The 16,552-nt window shown below is 37.9% G+C and overlaps 1 protein-coding gene across 1 annotated transcript in view; it reads left to right on the top strand.

The window, feature by feature from the left end:
* The first annotated feature begins 7,328 nt into the window (after positions 1-7,328).
* Positions 7,329-16,552, top strand: part of LOC133553911 (SAM pointed domain-containing Ets transcription factor-like) — a 37,500-nt gene continuing 28,276 nt past the window's right edge. The window contains exons 1-2 of the mRNA XM_061902243.1: positions 7,329-7,466; positions 11,895-12,134. Coding sequence (XP_061758227.1) covers positions 11,942-12,134 — 193 coding nt within the window. The 5' untranslated portion in view covers positions 7,329-7,466; positions 11,895-11,941. The remainder of the gene's footprint in view (positions 7,467-11,894; positions 12,135-16,552) is intronic.

The following is a 16,552-nucleotide window of genomic DNA, read 5'->3' as shown; positions in this document are numbered from 1 at the left end:
CGAGCGGACGAGTGTCACGCCAAAATTCTTCCCCCCTACAAAAACCTTACCCCCCCATTTACTTTCGGGGTCATGATTAATACAGACGTTTTTGTTAACGCTACATTATAAAAATATAACGCTATATTTTAAAAATACAGACGTTTTGTTAACGCTATATTATAAAAAAAATTAAAAAATAATTTACAAACACAAGCTATGGGATGACATTTACTTTCTGGATCACGTTTCCTCTTATGTCATCCCATAGCTTGTGTTTGTAAATTGTTTTTTTTTATATTTTTTATAATATAGCGTTAACAAAACGTCTGTATTTTTATAATACAGCGTTATATTAGATCTCTGGATTTCACCTTTCCGTTTTATTTTTGAAATTATTTTTTAATTTCATGTATTTGTGTAGAAGTGAGCAACGGTTTGAAAATACCAAAGTGGTGGAAATACAATAAACCCTCACTAGATGATCATGTGATTTTACAATGCTAAAATATAATTCATTAATATGAAGTAATATTCATATTTAGTAAAAGCCTTTTTGCTCAGGCATTAACTGTACCATCAAGCCCTATGGTCATTGTCCTTAATGTATCCGTCATGCATCAACATATTTTTGGCCAGCAGTTCATTTCTGTGACAGACCGGCGGAGGCATGTGTTTGGCTCTTTCAAATAGGAACAACCAGTGGACACTAATCTGCTTGTATTTGAGTATTAGTGACAAACATATTTCCAGTACAAAAGCAGCAATAGAAAGAAGTAGTTGAAGGGAAAATTTGTGAGTGATTTAAACACAAGTTGGGCAAAAGATAATTACAGTTAATTTATGTTTATTTACAATGTTGTATTGCATGAATGTATTGCTGATGTTGTTGATGGACAGTAGGCTATGTTAATTGACAGTATGATGCACAGTTGCACTACAGCCCTACACTAAAGAGTAAAGATGAGAACTCTTCCAAGTTGTCTCTTTTGCTTTCATTTTAGTTGCTTTACCCTATAACATCTGCACGACGTGAAATTATGATTGCTAATGTAAAAAAAAAAAAAAGTAAACTCTCAGAGTGCTGCCTTGGAGCACTTTTGTGTCCCCACCAATCTCAAAATCAAACCTACTCCTTTGCATCCTGCCATTAATTTTCTACCGCTTAGTCCCATTTGGGGTCATGGGAGGCGCTGGTGCCTATCTCAGCTACAATCGGGCTGAAGGTGGGTACACCCTGGACAAGTCACTACCTCATCGCAATAATTTGTAATTGACCCTAAAAGGCTTACTTTTTTATAATTTCAATACATTTTTGCTGTGTTATTGGGCATAATTTGTGTTGTGTTCCTCTATTATACATTATTTCCATCCCATCCATCCATTTTCTACCGCTTATTTCCTTTTGGGGTCGTGGGGTCACTGGCGCCTATCTCAGCTACAATCGGGCGGAAGGCGGGATACACCCTGGACAAGTCACTACCTCATCGCAATAATTTGTAATTGACCCTAAAAGGCTGACTTTTTTATAATTTCAATACATTTTTGCTGTGTTATTGGGCATAATTTGTGTTGTGTTCCTCTATTATACATTATTTCCATCCCATCCATCCATTTTCTACCGCTTGTTCCCTTTGGGGTCGCGGGGGCGCTGGCGCCTATCCCAGCTACAATCGGGCGGAAGGCGGGGTACACCCTGGACAAGTCGCCACCTCATCGCAATAATTTGTAATTGACCCTAAAACGCTTACTTTTTTATAATTTCAATACATTTTTGCTGTGTTATTGGGCATAATTTGTGTTGTGTTCCTCTATTATACATTATTTCCATCCCATCCATCCATTTTCTACCGCTTATTCCCTTTGGGGTCGCGGGGGGCGCTGGTGCCTATCTCAGCTACAATCAGGCGGAAGGCGGGGGTACACCCTAGACAAGTCGCTACCTCATCGCAGGGCCAACACAGATAGATAGACAACATTCACACTCACATTCACACACTAGGGCCAATTTAGTGTTGCCAATCAACTTATCCCCAGGTGCATGTCTTTGGAAGTGGGAGGAAGCTGGAGTACCCGGAGGGAACCTAAGCATTCACGGGGAGGACATGCAAACTCCACACAGAAAGATCCCGAGCCCGGGATTGAACCCTGACTACTCAGGACCTTCGTATTGTCAGGCAGACGCACTAACCCCACCGTGAAGCCTATACATTATTTTTCATGTTAAATCATACAATTAAATACCCAATTCTTTAACAGTTGCACAATTCACTGCCAGTTATTCACCCCAAAGCCAAACAGGGCAAACAAGTATTGCTTTTTTTTTTTTAAAGGCATATGATTTTTTTTTTTTTTTTTACTTGTTTTGCTTAATAAACCTATGCCCTAAACCAAAAAAAGGCATGTAACCTTTTTTTTTAAACCCTTTTAGGGCTTTTATATGACAATCTGTCACTTCCTTTCTGTTTGTTTCCTTGTCTGATGTTTATTTCCTGTCAGCACTCTGTTTCATTTCCTGCATGTCTCCCTGAGCGCTGTTTTCCCCTCACTTGCTGCTGATTGGCAGCCTGGCCACACCTGGTGCTAATCAGCAGGCTGCTATTTACGCCTGCCTCGCCTGCTCCTCAGCGCTCGAGGATTGACTGTTATGTTAAGAACCTTACATGCACGACTGCTTCCTTCTCTGTTTAGTATATTAAACATCCTCTTACCTGTTCTTTGTCCCCCTGGTTCCTGCATCTAGGGGTCACAAATACCGCGGCCATGCGAGTTCCCGACACTTAAGAACAGATTATTTTACAGTATTCAATTGAATAACAAAAGCTAAGTTCTTTTGCTAATCCAGGGTGCATCCTGCCTCTTGCCTGAAGTCAGCTGGGATGGGCTCCAGCTCACCCGTGACCATAGCGAGGTCGAGCGCTAATGAAAATGGACCGATGTGTTTCAAGCTTGGCAAAATATGTTGCATAACTTCTGCATTATGACAAAGTCATGCTGCATTTGCAGACTGGCTTGTGTCGGCTCACGTCATCATAAACAGTTCAGCATGGAGTAAAATACAGTGGCTAAATGTTTCTGATGGCACAAATATGATAGATTAGTTGTCTTTTATTGTAGGATTCCTTCACGTTAAATGTATTGTTTTGATATTCAAATAAGAAAAAACAAGCATACCACCAATGTTTTTTTCAGAGGGGCGAGTTCCGAAATATTCACAATAATGGACTTGATAATACGAAGGTAAATGTTTTGAGACTCATTATTGAGATAAAATGTGTAAAACTTGAGGGAAAGACCTGGGCTTGTTATCTGATCCCCTTTTCCCTTTAGGATTTCAGGTTACATGCTCGCCTGGAGGCCTACTGGTCTGCATACTGGTTCTCTTAACGGCTCCTCTCATGACCAGCAGCACTAAAGTACCTGAAGAGACACTTGCTGCTCTTTTGCTCCGCTGCAAAGTTGCACACAAATGCGTCAGCGCAGCATGAAGGTAACATGAACGCTCCAATACGATATACCCTTGCTTGGTTTCAAGCACAACAATGTGCTATTTGGATGATTCAGGAGGAGAGGAACACATGCAACAGCTTTTTAGAATAATTCCACACTGTTTAGTTAAAGCAAACATTGACAGTTAGCTCTTCCAATACTCACTAACCTTTTTTTATTTGTCTTTCCAAAACAAATTCATCAAAGTACCGCAGTTTATTTCTTTCATGTCCTGCCACCAATGTTAAGTAGCTACCGCATTTCGCAAAATACAAAGAACATGAAAAAGAAGACGGTCAAATGGAAGAAGGAGGCAATGATAGACAGGGGAGAGAGAGAGAATGACAACATATTTGGACCGTCAAAAATTCAAGAAATTTTAAGACGTATTAATATATCTATTTTGAGCAGCTGGATGACTTAAAGGTTGATTTGTCACCAGCATGTACTAAAACAAATCAATATATCTCTTAAATTCTTGCAACACTGCATTTTCTTGTGTCTGGATCATTTCAGAGCACCCTCACAGTTAGTGACCATCTATGGTTTATTACGTTATGTATTTTTTTTCCAACATGAATCCATATCGTAGTAAACCGTACATGTGGTTGAGTGTAATGTTACATGTATATAAAATGAAAAAATACAAACACATGTTGGTATGTTGGTCCTTCAATTAGGGTTCCGCATTTCTTCTCTTACACTGCAAAAAAGAGCTGGCAATATATAAGATAAAAAGACTACATTTTAGGAAAAAATGCTAAAAGCTAGTGAAATTAACCAGCTTTATAAGACATCAAAAATTAAGTTTTGTTAATCCAGTAATTAGAATGACTTTTAGGATAGAAATAAGTATGTTATTCTGAAAACAGGCATTATTCAACGTGCAATTCTTAAATTAAGCATCCTCAAGATGTTACAGAATTGTTAGACAAAATTCTCTGAGGGGAAAAACCAAATGATCTAATTTTAATTGTTGTTTTCTCAATTTTAACATTTTTGAAATACAATCGGAAAAAATATACATAATTATTCATGCAGAAATTAAGATTAGTTATTGACTAAATAATATGTAAATAGCTCCTAAAACTCGGGAAACATATAATTTGCAGTGCACACACTCATGCATGCAGGGGGTACATGGATTCTAATGGGGAGCCTGTCTTGCCAGGAGTGCTAAAAAATTAATTCCGCTTCTATATTGCCGAGAAAATGTGTCGCAGACTACAGTTGTGTGCTGTGACATGCAAAAGACCACAAGTTGGAGCATGTCATAAATGTGGAGGAAAATACTGTAAGTGGTGACAGCCGGCACAGTACAGTCTTAGTAGATCACTGCAACACACCCGTCAATAAATAGTACACACAATTGTATTTAAACCATTCAAACTTTATTTACAGGTGCTGGTCATATTATTAGAATATCATGAAAAAGTTGATCTATTTCAGTAATTATATTCAGAACGTGAAACTTACATATAATATCAATTCATTACACACATAGTGATATATTTGAAATGTTTATTTCTTTACATTTTGATGATTAGTACTGACAATTACTGAAAATCCCAAATTCAGTATCTCAGAAAATTAGAATATTAGTTATGACTTTTACCAAAAATATTTTTTAGAAATGTGGGCCAACTGAAAACTATGAACATGGAAAGTTTCAGCATGTACGGCAATCAATACTTAGTTGCAGCTCCTTTTGCCTGAATTGCTGCAGCAATACGGCGTGGCATGGAGTCCACCAGTCTGTTGCACTCCTCAGGTGTTATGAGAGCCCAGGTTGCCTTAATAGTGGCCTTCAGCTCTTCAGCATTGTTGGGTCTGGCATCTCGCATCTTCCGCTTCACAATACCCCATAGGTTTTCTATGGGGTTAAGGTCAGGTGAGTTTGCAGGCCAATCAAGAACAGGGATACCATGGTCTGATTTGGTAGATTTGGCCCTGTGTGCAGGTGCCAAGTCATGTTGGAAAATGAAATCTTCACCTCCATAAAATTGGTCCGCGGCAGGCAGCATAAAGTGTTTTAAAACTTCTTGGTAGACTGCTGCATTGACCCTAGACCTCAGGAAACACAGTGGACCAACACCAGCAGATGACATGGCACCCCAGACCATTACCGATTGTGGAAATTTGAGACTGGACTTCAGGCAACGTGGATTCTGTGCCTCTCCTGTCTTTCTCCAGACTCTGGGACCTTGATTTACAAAGGAGATACAAAATGTACTTTCATCTGAAAACATAACTTTGGACCACTCAACAGCAGTCCAGTCCTTTTTGTCTTCAGCTCAGGCGAGACGCTTTTGACGTTGTCTCTTATTCAAGAGTGGCTTTACACAATTAATGCAACAGCTGAAGCCCATATCTGGCATACGTCGGTGCGTGGTGGTTCTTGAAGCACTGACTCCAGCTGCAGTCCACTCTTTGTGGATCTCCCCCACATTTTTGAATCGGTTTTGTTTGACAATCCTCTCCAGGGCGCAGTTATCCCTTTTGCTTGTACACTTTTTTCTACCACATCTTTGTCTTCCCTTCTCCTCTCTATTAATGTGCTTGGATACAGAGCTCTGGGAACATCCAACCTCTTTGACAATGACCTTTTGTGTCTTGCCCTCCTTCTTTAAAGTATCAATGGTCATCTTTTGGACAGTTGTCAAGTCAGCAGTCTTCCCCATGATTGTGTGTCATACAGAATCAAAACGAGAGACCGTTTAAAGGCTTTTCCAGGTGTTTTGAGTTAGTTAGCTAATTAGAGTGTGGCACCAGGTGTCTTCAATATCTGACCTTTTCACCATATTCAAATTTTCTGAGATGTTGAATTTAGGGTTTTCATTGGTTGTCAGCTATAATCATTTCCTTTTTGGCAAAAAAAAACACTTGAAATGTATCAGTCTGTTTGGAATGAATGTATACATTCTACAAGTTTGACTTTCTAAATGGGATTAATGAAATAAATCAACTTTTTCATGATATTCTAATAATATGAACAGCACCTGTATATAGCACATTTCATGCACAAGCAAGTGGCAACACAAACGTAAATTACAGAAGAAGAAAAAAAGACACATACAAAACGTACATCTGGCACTAATTACAAAAGCAAAACATGACAATGAGGATTCAGGGAAAATGCCCTATTTGAGGTGTAGAGAATAACTAAAATAAAACCATAGTAAAACAAATAGTGTGAAACCTATAGAATTGTGTAAAAATAAAATATAGATAACATATTAATAAATGAATTAAAAATAAAATTGAGATGAAATATTAGCAATAACAGGAATAAATACAATTGAAAGTAACACAATACAAAATGAAAATAATAGTATAATAAAAAAATAAAACAAGAGTTTGATTAAAAAGGTGTGTCTTTAATCTTTATTTAGTACTCGCTATTTGGGATCTTAGTAGATCAAGCCCATAATGTCAATAAGAAGACATTATGAACATATTACAGCTATTAAATGATATTAGCTATTATAAACAGTTTTACATCTGCACTCATACGGTATTTTATACTTACATTCTGAACCATGTCTTGGCAATTACTCAGATATATAACACTTTTCACCGCACAAACGATGTTAAGCAGCACTTTTGATTTGTCAACACTGAAATTTGTAAAGACGTTTCCCAATATGTTTACAAGACCTAGAGATAAAAAAACAAAACCTAAAACCTAATTGTTAGAGTAACCAAATACATTTGACAATTTTAACTAAAATTGCTAAAAACAACAAAAACAATACTACACAGATTTTTACAAAGGCATTCAAGAAGGTATCCAACAAGGTGCCTGAAAGGTCAGAGTGAACAGAAGCACAACGGCTCTACGTTTGACACGCAGAACATCTTTGCCTTGGGGCCGAAATGACTTGGAGAGCTGCAGACGAGCACTAAAACATTTTATGGGAAAGAAGTCAGGCAAAGTGGAGCAGACGCATCAGGAGTGGAAACTGAACTGACACTCATACTTTGAAAAGAGAGACAAGGTAAGATTACAATTCACAAATCATTCTAAATATAAAATATTACATAATAGAACCGATTTGTATTTCAGCTCTATAAGGTGCAAGTAAAATTTGAATGGAGTAAAAAGTAGTGCTGTCAAATTATAAATTGTTCAAATCAGATTAATCACACTTTTGAATGTAGATTAATCATAATTATACACAAGGTATTACTCACTTGCATGATTTAAATGAGTTGGAAAGAATGCAATTTGTGTCAGAGGGGATTTTTATATGTCTTTTTAGAATGCATGTCATTTATTTGTCCAAAACAGTTTCATCAAAAGTCCATTCAGGCTGCATTTTGAAGTGAAATTTGCAGTCACAGCCTCCTCACTCATTTTTGCACTGACGTATGCATTGATCTTTACTTCCTAAAGTAAAGGAACATGTACTGTCAAAATAAATTGCTTGAATAACCTTTGTACATAAATAATGCGATATTTTTTTGTGATCAATCACAAGTTAAGTTGTTATTTTTTTACATGACTATGGATATGCATGGTCAATAATATTTATAATGAAACCTAAAACTTCACTTTACTAATGATATAATACAGTAAAACTTCCATTTCTATGGAATAATGATTATTTGCTTTCATTGCACATCACTAATTGTACAGAAAGTATTACACTTGGTACTTTAGCGAAGTTTTTGTATGATTGTGTTGTTTATTTTTCCCACTTTTGCTGTGTCACTGCTTCATCAGATTAATGATGAGAGGTTGACAAAACGTTATCTCAACTGTTCAACTAACAGTAAATATCAGCATCAGGACTCCAATGAATACATTAAAACAGGATTGAATAGAAAACAATAACATTCTCATTTGCAAGTTTTAGCACAAGCAAAATTCTGAACTGTAGAGTGAGAGGTGGCCCCATAATTGAATTATACATGATCAACTCCAAAGTAAAGACACAAGCTACTTATTAGGGTTGTACGGTATACCGGTATTAGTATAGTACCGCGACACTAATGAATCATATTCAGTACTATACCGTCTCTGAAAAGTACCTGTCCACCCCCCCCTCGCCTTGTCGTCGTCATGTCGTGACATTGCTGGTTTATGAGCAGAGGAGCATGTTGGGTAGCGCACAATCACGGAGTACTCACAACCAGACACAGTGTGTAGACAGAAAAGGGAGAACGGACGCATTTTGGCTTAAAAACTAACGATAAAGGTGATGTTATAACACTGAAACACCCTCAGGAAGAGGTGCTCTAAGACATGGCTAGCTAGCGAGCGGCTAAAGTCCAGCCCTAGTCGGCAGTGTTTTAGCTACTTCTAAATCCCTAATCTCTGTTTCCATGGCGACAGATAAAGTAAGTTTCTTATAAGTGTCATCCCTGCAGGACGAGGAATAGCTGACAGGCTTGGTCAAAAATACTGTAGGACTCAGATGCAGAGTAGGGAACAATCCGGCAGGCTTTTATTTTGAAAGATACTTTTCACCTCGTGGGTCAGGGCAATACAACATAGGCTTTATTCTGACTACTCAGCGAAAAAGGTTCCACAAAAAAGGATTAATCGAAAATCACTCCGATAGGAGGAAACAAAAAAATAAATAGCGAACTATGGGTCGCGCAGGAAATAATCTATGAAATTTATAAATAACAAAAGACGCTTCAAAAGGAGGGAGAAACAATGGCTATAAAACTTATTCACTGCTTCTTATCTAGAAAAATAGTTAACAAAAAATGTCACTCAAGAAATTGAGGAAAAAGGAGAACTGTAAGAAAAAACTGAAATTCACCACTTCAGCTGCAAAACTATCCATCCATCCATTTTCTACCACGTGTCCCTTTTGGGGTTGCGGGGGATGCTGTAGCCTATCTCAGCTGCATTCGGGCGGAAGGCGGAGTACACCCTGTACAAGTCACCACCTCATCGCAGGGCCACACAGACAGACAGTCAACATTCATATGACCAAAAATCACTCTGCTGAAGAGGAGAAAAGGAAACTCAAAATGTCAACAAGGGAATTCAGGATCAGGATAATCAAAAGCGAGACGGAGACAAGGCTTGGACATGACGCTAGAAAGGCACGAAACAATGAAACATTCTGGCTCCGAACAAAGGGAGGCGTGGGCTTATAAGACACATGAGGGTAATGGGGAACAGGTGGAAATTATTAGGGATCAGGGATGACGTCAGACTGACGACACAAAAGGAAGGGCATGTGACCTGAAATGAGAGGAGAGTTACTTTTCAAACTAAAACATGCAATTCACAAGACAGAAAAAAACAAGACTAGACATCTTTCACTGTGGTGTGACAATAGCTCAACATGCTTCACTACACACCGTAGCTCACCCACGTCACAATGTAAACAAAAACCATGGGTGGATCTACACCTAACATTCACTGTATTGATACCATGCACAGTAGCGTATCATGTCAGGTGCAAATAATTATTTTTTCAGCACCTCTCATGGTCCAAAGGCATTCCTGTTGTCATCCTTGCATTTTAGCTCAGAGTTGTACCAATTAAAAGGCACAAGCATGAATGGCACCGACCATACACTTAAAAGACAAACCCATATAAATGTAACTCTTACTGTATATACGAGGTCAGGGGTCGGCAACCCAAAACAATGAAAGAGCCACATTGGACCAAAAATACAAAAAAACAAATCTGTCTGGAGCCGCAAAAAACAAATAGCCTTTAATAGGTCTTATAATGAAGGCAACACATGTTGTTAGTGTCTTTATTAGTTATAATAGCCTACTATCAAAATGACTATGTGTTGCAGGTTGAAGCAAATCTTCGTTGACAGAAATGTTCAAATTCAATATTTATTTTACCCATTTTTGCAAAATTAGAAACCATTAGTAAATCAGAGGCTACTCAAAAGTTGAGATAACTCCTGGAAATTACTGGCTTTTAATGGCCGAAGGTATAGATGTGTGTGTCCAAGTTAAAGGAAACGTCAGGCTGTCTTCTTTTAATAGATTTATTACAGTCTTTAGCAAACTAGGTAATGTTTGCTGTAGTCTGGAACAACATGACACACAAAATTCTATCTGAAATGCAGCCAATATTACATACAGATAACATTTAATGAAACATGCAAAACTAAATTATATTCAAAGAGGTTTAAGTAAAGGATATTAAATGAGTTCAAATATACCTAAATATCCAATATGTACTTACAGCTAGCCTAAATAGCATGGATTAGCACTTACCAAATATGTCTGATTAGCACTCCAATAAGTCAATAACATCAACACAGCGCACCTTTTGTGCATTCATGCACAGCATTAAACCTTTGTTGGACAAAATGAGACTAAGGAGGAGTGAAAGATTTTACATGTAAACCAACTGCTGCGTCACAGTCCACACTATGGTGAGTTCAAAAACTGACGAAATTAGTAGGACAAAATGAAGTTCACCAAATGCTCTCATCAGTGAAACATACACACAAACATATTAAACAGTGGGCGTTCTTACAATTGGGAAGGTATGTGTCATGTTTGTCCTCAAACAAACAACATCCATCCATCCATTTTCTACCGCTTATTTCCTTTGGGGACGCGGGGGTCGCTGGTGCCTATCTCAGCCACAATTGGGCGGAAGGCGGTTTACACCCTGGACAAGTCGCCATCTCATCGTACAAAAACAAAAAAATATATATATTTTTTCCCCATCTTTTTCCATTTTCAATCCTTTTTTAAAAATGCTCCATGGAGCCAAGAGCCACAGGTTGCTGACCCCCGTACTAGGTAAATACCCCAGAAAATGCTGAGTTGACTTTTTAATTATCGAGCATTTGCCGCAGCGTCACCAGTACTAAACATGTCAGTGATGTCTGCCGTGAAACTTTTCTTTTGCAGCACTGCAGGAAGCCGAGAATGGGAACTTCAGGTTGTGATCACATGATCTCAATGTAGATTAACTACGATCAAAGTATTGGACAGGACGTCGGAAATGTGTAATGAAGTTGTACTTTATATAAGAAAAAATTGGGGATACAAAATGGTACAAAACGATCGTTATATCTTGTTATCTGTCATTCATTCATCACCCGTAGGCTCGTACTTCTCAATCTCCTCAAACACAATGCACCTGCTCCCGCTCCTTTTATACATGCAGTATTTTAGTTAACCCTTTGTTAGGCTATAAAATAGAATACAACTCAATCCAGTGTCAGTATTTCTCAAATAATCAATAACAAATACATGTATAAATCATATCAATTCCCTTTTTAACTGTAAATAATTATACTGTAGATTAGCTTATCAGCAATCAAACCAAATATGCAAATTATGAATCATCACATGAATTATATAACCCATAAGTTCCAACACTCCACAGTACGGGACACTAGCCTGGCCTGGTCGGAGGAGACGGAGGATATAAAATCTCACCGTAGTTTGTTACTGCTGCCAAATTTCAACTTGCCAGGAGTCTACGCTTCCTGCCATAACAGGCTATCTGGTGAAGAACCGAGGATGACAGAGGCCCCTGCACCCACACTGGGGACTCCAGAGGCCAGCTCATCTATGCTCAGCCCAGGTCAGAACACTGTCCCTGTGATGGAGGACGAAGCGGAGGAGCACTGTCTGGAGCAAGTCCAGTCTATGGTGGTGGGCGAGGTGCTGAGTGACGTCAACGAGGCTTGCAAGCTGCTCAACATTGCACCAGGTACAGCGTTTTCATACACACACTAGAAAATTTCCACAGAAGTGTAGATGGGCCTGCTATCTGTGCCCTGGACCTCTGACCAGGGGGTAGCCGTACTTATTAGATGGTGCAGAGTGTCTTAATCCGTGAGTTTTAGGTGTAACGGAAAAAATTAGCCACAGAGCTAGCCTAAATAAGTACATAACAATGCTAACACATAGCATGTGTGCTAATGATAGCATGATAACAGTAATCATGTTTCATATACCAAGTTAAATGACTCAAAGGTGTATGGCAGCGTAAGTAAAAAAAAAAAGTGTAAAATTTGATGAAAAAGTGAGCAAGCCTAAATTAGCTTGCTAGCATGCTATCGTTTGCATGCTAAAAGTTATCAAGTCTCACACACCAAGTGATAGGACTCTGGGCTAAACGGTAACAAAAGTTGCTGAGAAAGTTAGCATGCTAATGATAGCATGCAATTTTTTTTTTGATTGATTGAAACTTTTATTAGTAGATTGCACAGTTTTTGATTGATTGAAACTTTTATTACTAGATTGCACAGTTCAGTACATATTCCTTACAATTGGCCACTAAATGATAACACCCGAATAAGTTTTTCAACTTGTTTAAGTCGGGGTCCACGTTAATCAATTCATGTTAAAATGTAAGCATTCTAGCAAGCTGACGTGAGCATGATAATAGTTAGCTTGTGTTACATACCAAGTTATATGACTCTAAGGTGTATGGCTGGGAAATTAGAGGGAAAAAAAAAGTAAATGTAGCAAAAAAGTTAGCACTTTAATGTTAGCACGCTAACAGTTTCTAAGCGACACGTACCAAGTTTTAAGATGCTGGGGTAAACAGTTGCAAAACTAACGCAAATAGTTAACATGCTAATTTTAGCTATGAGTTAGCATGTTTCACAAATTGGGTTGTATGACTGTAAGGTGTATGGCTGTCTAAGTAGAGAAAGAAACGTAAAGTTAGCTAAAAAGGTATCCATATTAGTATGCTAGCATGCTAACATTAGCATGCAAACAAATTAAATGTCGGCTGTGAACACTGCTCTGCTCTTGCCGTCCACATGCACGCATGCCTAATGAGCCTCTGTGGACATACACACCTTGTGTCAACTCTTGTGTTGACACAACATCAACATCACCTCTCTTTTTTCACTTCACTGTGCTGCTGATAGTTTTCCCTGTTGTGTCGAAGCAAACGCCCAGACGAATTAAGTGGTCGTTTTCATGGAACACGTTTATGTGTAAACTAGTGCTGTCAAAGTTAACGCGACAATAACGCGTTAACTATAATTTCCTTACCATGAATTGATTAACGTGGACCCCGACCTAAGCAAGTTAAAAAACTTATTCGGGTGTTACCATTTCGTGGTCAATTGTATGGAATATGTACTGTACTGTGCAATCTACAATAGAAGTTTCAATCAATCAATCAATCAATCAATTAATCTATCAATCAATTAATCAATCAATCAAGGGCCATCACTGTATTAAGCACGCAATTAACATTTTTGACCTTCGCACTGTTCCGTATTTTGGGGAACAGTCTAATGGGGTCCAGTTAATGTTGAGCCACCGGCTTGAAAATAGATTGAATAATTATTAACTGCACGAAGAAGTGGAGACCCTGTGGAAATCTCAGATCCATAGCCATGGCAAGTCTTTCTCCGGACAAGACAAGACAAAGTCACTTTTATCGGTGATTTCAATCAAAACAGGTTAAGTCTTTTCTCATACCAATCACACACGTCCGGTGTGTGATTGGCTTCACAATGATAGTGCTACGCTTCACATTCGGTTTAACCAACAAAACAACGAAAAAACGTCTTACAATACGATCTTGCTAACTTCTACATTTTAAGTTCTTGTATAGGTAATGTAACTGACAGTGTACATATGGAACCAAATGGCCCCAAGAAGGTTCCATTACTATTAACTGTCATTTAGCAGGGGACACCCTACAACTACCTCCGGGGACCCACACACCCTGCTGTATGTATTTATTTTAGTGTGCGTTTTCTTTGGCCCAACCCAATAATGTTATTCATTTTCTCTGCCTACAGTAAATAAAAACAGCATATATTTAGAGCTTGACATAAAAACAATGACTTGTGTGTTGTTTGGGAACAGTTGATAATAATTACAGTGGGGCAAAAAAGTATTTAGTCAGCCACCGATTGTGCAAGTTCTCCCACTTAAAATGATGACAGAGGTCTGTAATTTTCATCATAGGTACACTTCAACTGTGAGAGACAGAATGTGAAAAAAAATCTAGGAATTCACATTGTAGGAATTAAAAAAAAATTATTTGTAAATTATGGTGGAAAATAAGTATTTGGTCAACCATTCAAAGCTCTCACTGATGGAAGGAGGTTTTGGCTCAAAATCTCACGATACATGGCCCCATTCATTCTTTCCTTAACACGGATCAATCGTCTTGTCCCCTTAGCAGAAAAACAGCCCCAAAGCATGATGTTTCCACCCCCATGTTTCACAGTATGTATGGTGTTATTGGGATGCAACTCAGTATTCTTCTTCCTCCAAACACGACGAGTTGAGTTTATACCAAAAAGTTTTATTTTGGTTTCATCTGACCACATGACATTCTCCCAGTCCTCTGCTGTATCATCCATGTATCCATTTAGGTATATTGTGTTATTGTGTTGTCAAGCTTATGAGATGCGATGCGAGTGTAAGCCACTGTGACACTATTGTTCTTTTTCTTTTTTATAAATGTCTAATGATAATGTCAATGATGGATTTTTAATCATTGCTATGTTGAAATTATAACTAGTATTGATACTGTTGTTGATAATATTCATTTTTGTTTCACTACTTTTGGTTTGTTCTGTGTCGTGTTTGTGTCTCCTCTCAATTGCTCTGTTTATTGCAGTTCTGAGTGTTGCTGGGTCAGGTTTGGTTTTGGAATTGGATGGCATTGTTATGGTATAGTTGTGTATTGTTTTGTTGGATTGATTAATTTAAAAAAAAAATAAAAAAAAAAATAAATAAAAAAAGTGAGAATCGCGATTCGAATTCAAATCGATTTTTTCCCCACACCCTTACATCTGTCCTAATGTGGCTAAGTAGACGCATTGTGGGTTTCCTGAAGGTTGTCTACATCGCTAAAAGAAACATTTAAGGAAGAGAATCCCTGGGCTGTCTTTCAATGTTGTTTTTTTTGTTTTTTTATAATTGCACGTTTGACTTTTTCCTCTTCTCTTCTCCGACCTCCTTGTTGTCATTTTGGGATGTCTGTTATGATTTCTATTCCTGGTTCGATGACCCGCCCTATCTTGCCTCTGATTGGCCTGTCTGTAATATTATGCCCTAATCTTAACCATCCGTGAGTCATCATAGTAAACCAACCAATCAATATGGATTTTCTTATATGTAAACCAACCAATCATCATGGATTTTTCCAGTATGCCATGGAGTTGCATGGAGTCCATTTCTCTCTTTCTCTTCTCCTTCTCTATTCTTTTGTAGCTCGTAGCTTTGTAGCAACCCGCTACATGGGTCTAAAAATAGCAAAGCTACGAAATCACTACATGTTTAAAAAGTAGCAAAGCTACTCCCAAGCTACTGGGAAATGTAGTTAAGCTAGGTAGCTTTGCTACATGTAACAAACTACTGCCCAACACTGCCATTTGGTATTTTTATACGTAAGTGATAAAACCTTGAAATCGGATCTGAATTACCGTTTAGCATAGGCGGCATGTGATCAATTATTCTTATCCATGTCAAAAGTCGAGCTAACTACCAGTGGTTTCTCATCAGTTATAATGAGCTTGATAATACTTATTCAGTAAAGTATACATTTACTGTAACATTGTATTGCACATGACATAACTCAAATTCTTATTCATATGATTTTGAAGGTGACGAAAAGAAAATACATTTGGTGCGCATGAAAATTTAAGTTGGTGTGATTATGCATTGTTGTGTGACTATGGATTACCTTGGCAATGTTGTTTTTTGTGTGTGTGCAATTACATAATAATAACAATGAACGGAAAAAAAAAACAAAAAAAAAAACACCTGATTTCACTAGATTTTTATCATAAAAAAGAACCCAGTCACAGAGTAGCTAAGCGTGACACGGTGCTTCAACTGTATTACACTTGTGGCTCTCAAACTTATTTCACCAATTACCACCTAAGAAAAAAACCCACCATGATGACAAACAATAAAATACAGCTGCCTATTAGGCATAAGTTACTATTTAACAAGTATATTTGATGTTTGGCCACTGTTACATTCCACACAGTTTGAACAGTTACACTGTGTTTGAAATTAGGAAAATAAAACACTGTACTTATATCGAGTATTTCTTTAGTGTAACACTCGATAGAAGCTGCGTACCACTGTTTGAGAATGACTGCGTTAGAAAATTTCTTTGGAATTTTTAACCACAAT

Source organism: Nerophis ophidion, linkage group LG06 (assembly GCF_033978795.1).
Source record: "Nerophis ophidion isolate RoL-2023_Sa linkage group LG06, RoL_Noph_v1.0, whole genome shotgun sequence".
Classification (NCBI taxonomy): domain Eukaryota; kingdom Metazoa; phylum Chordata; class Actinopteri; order Syngnathiformes; family Syngnathidae; genus Nerophis; species Nerophis ophidion.
This window is presented reverse-complemented; position numbering and strand designations above follow the sequence as displayed.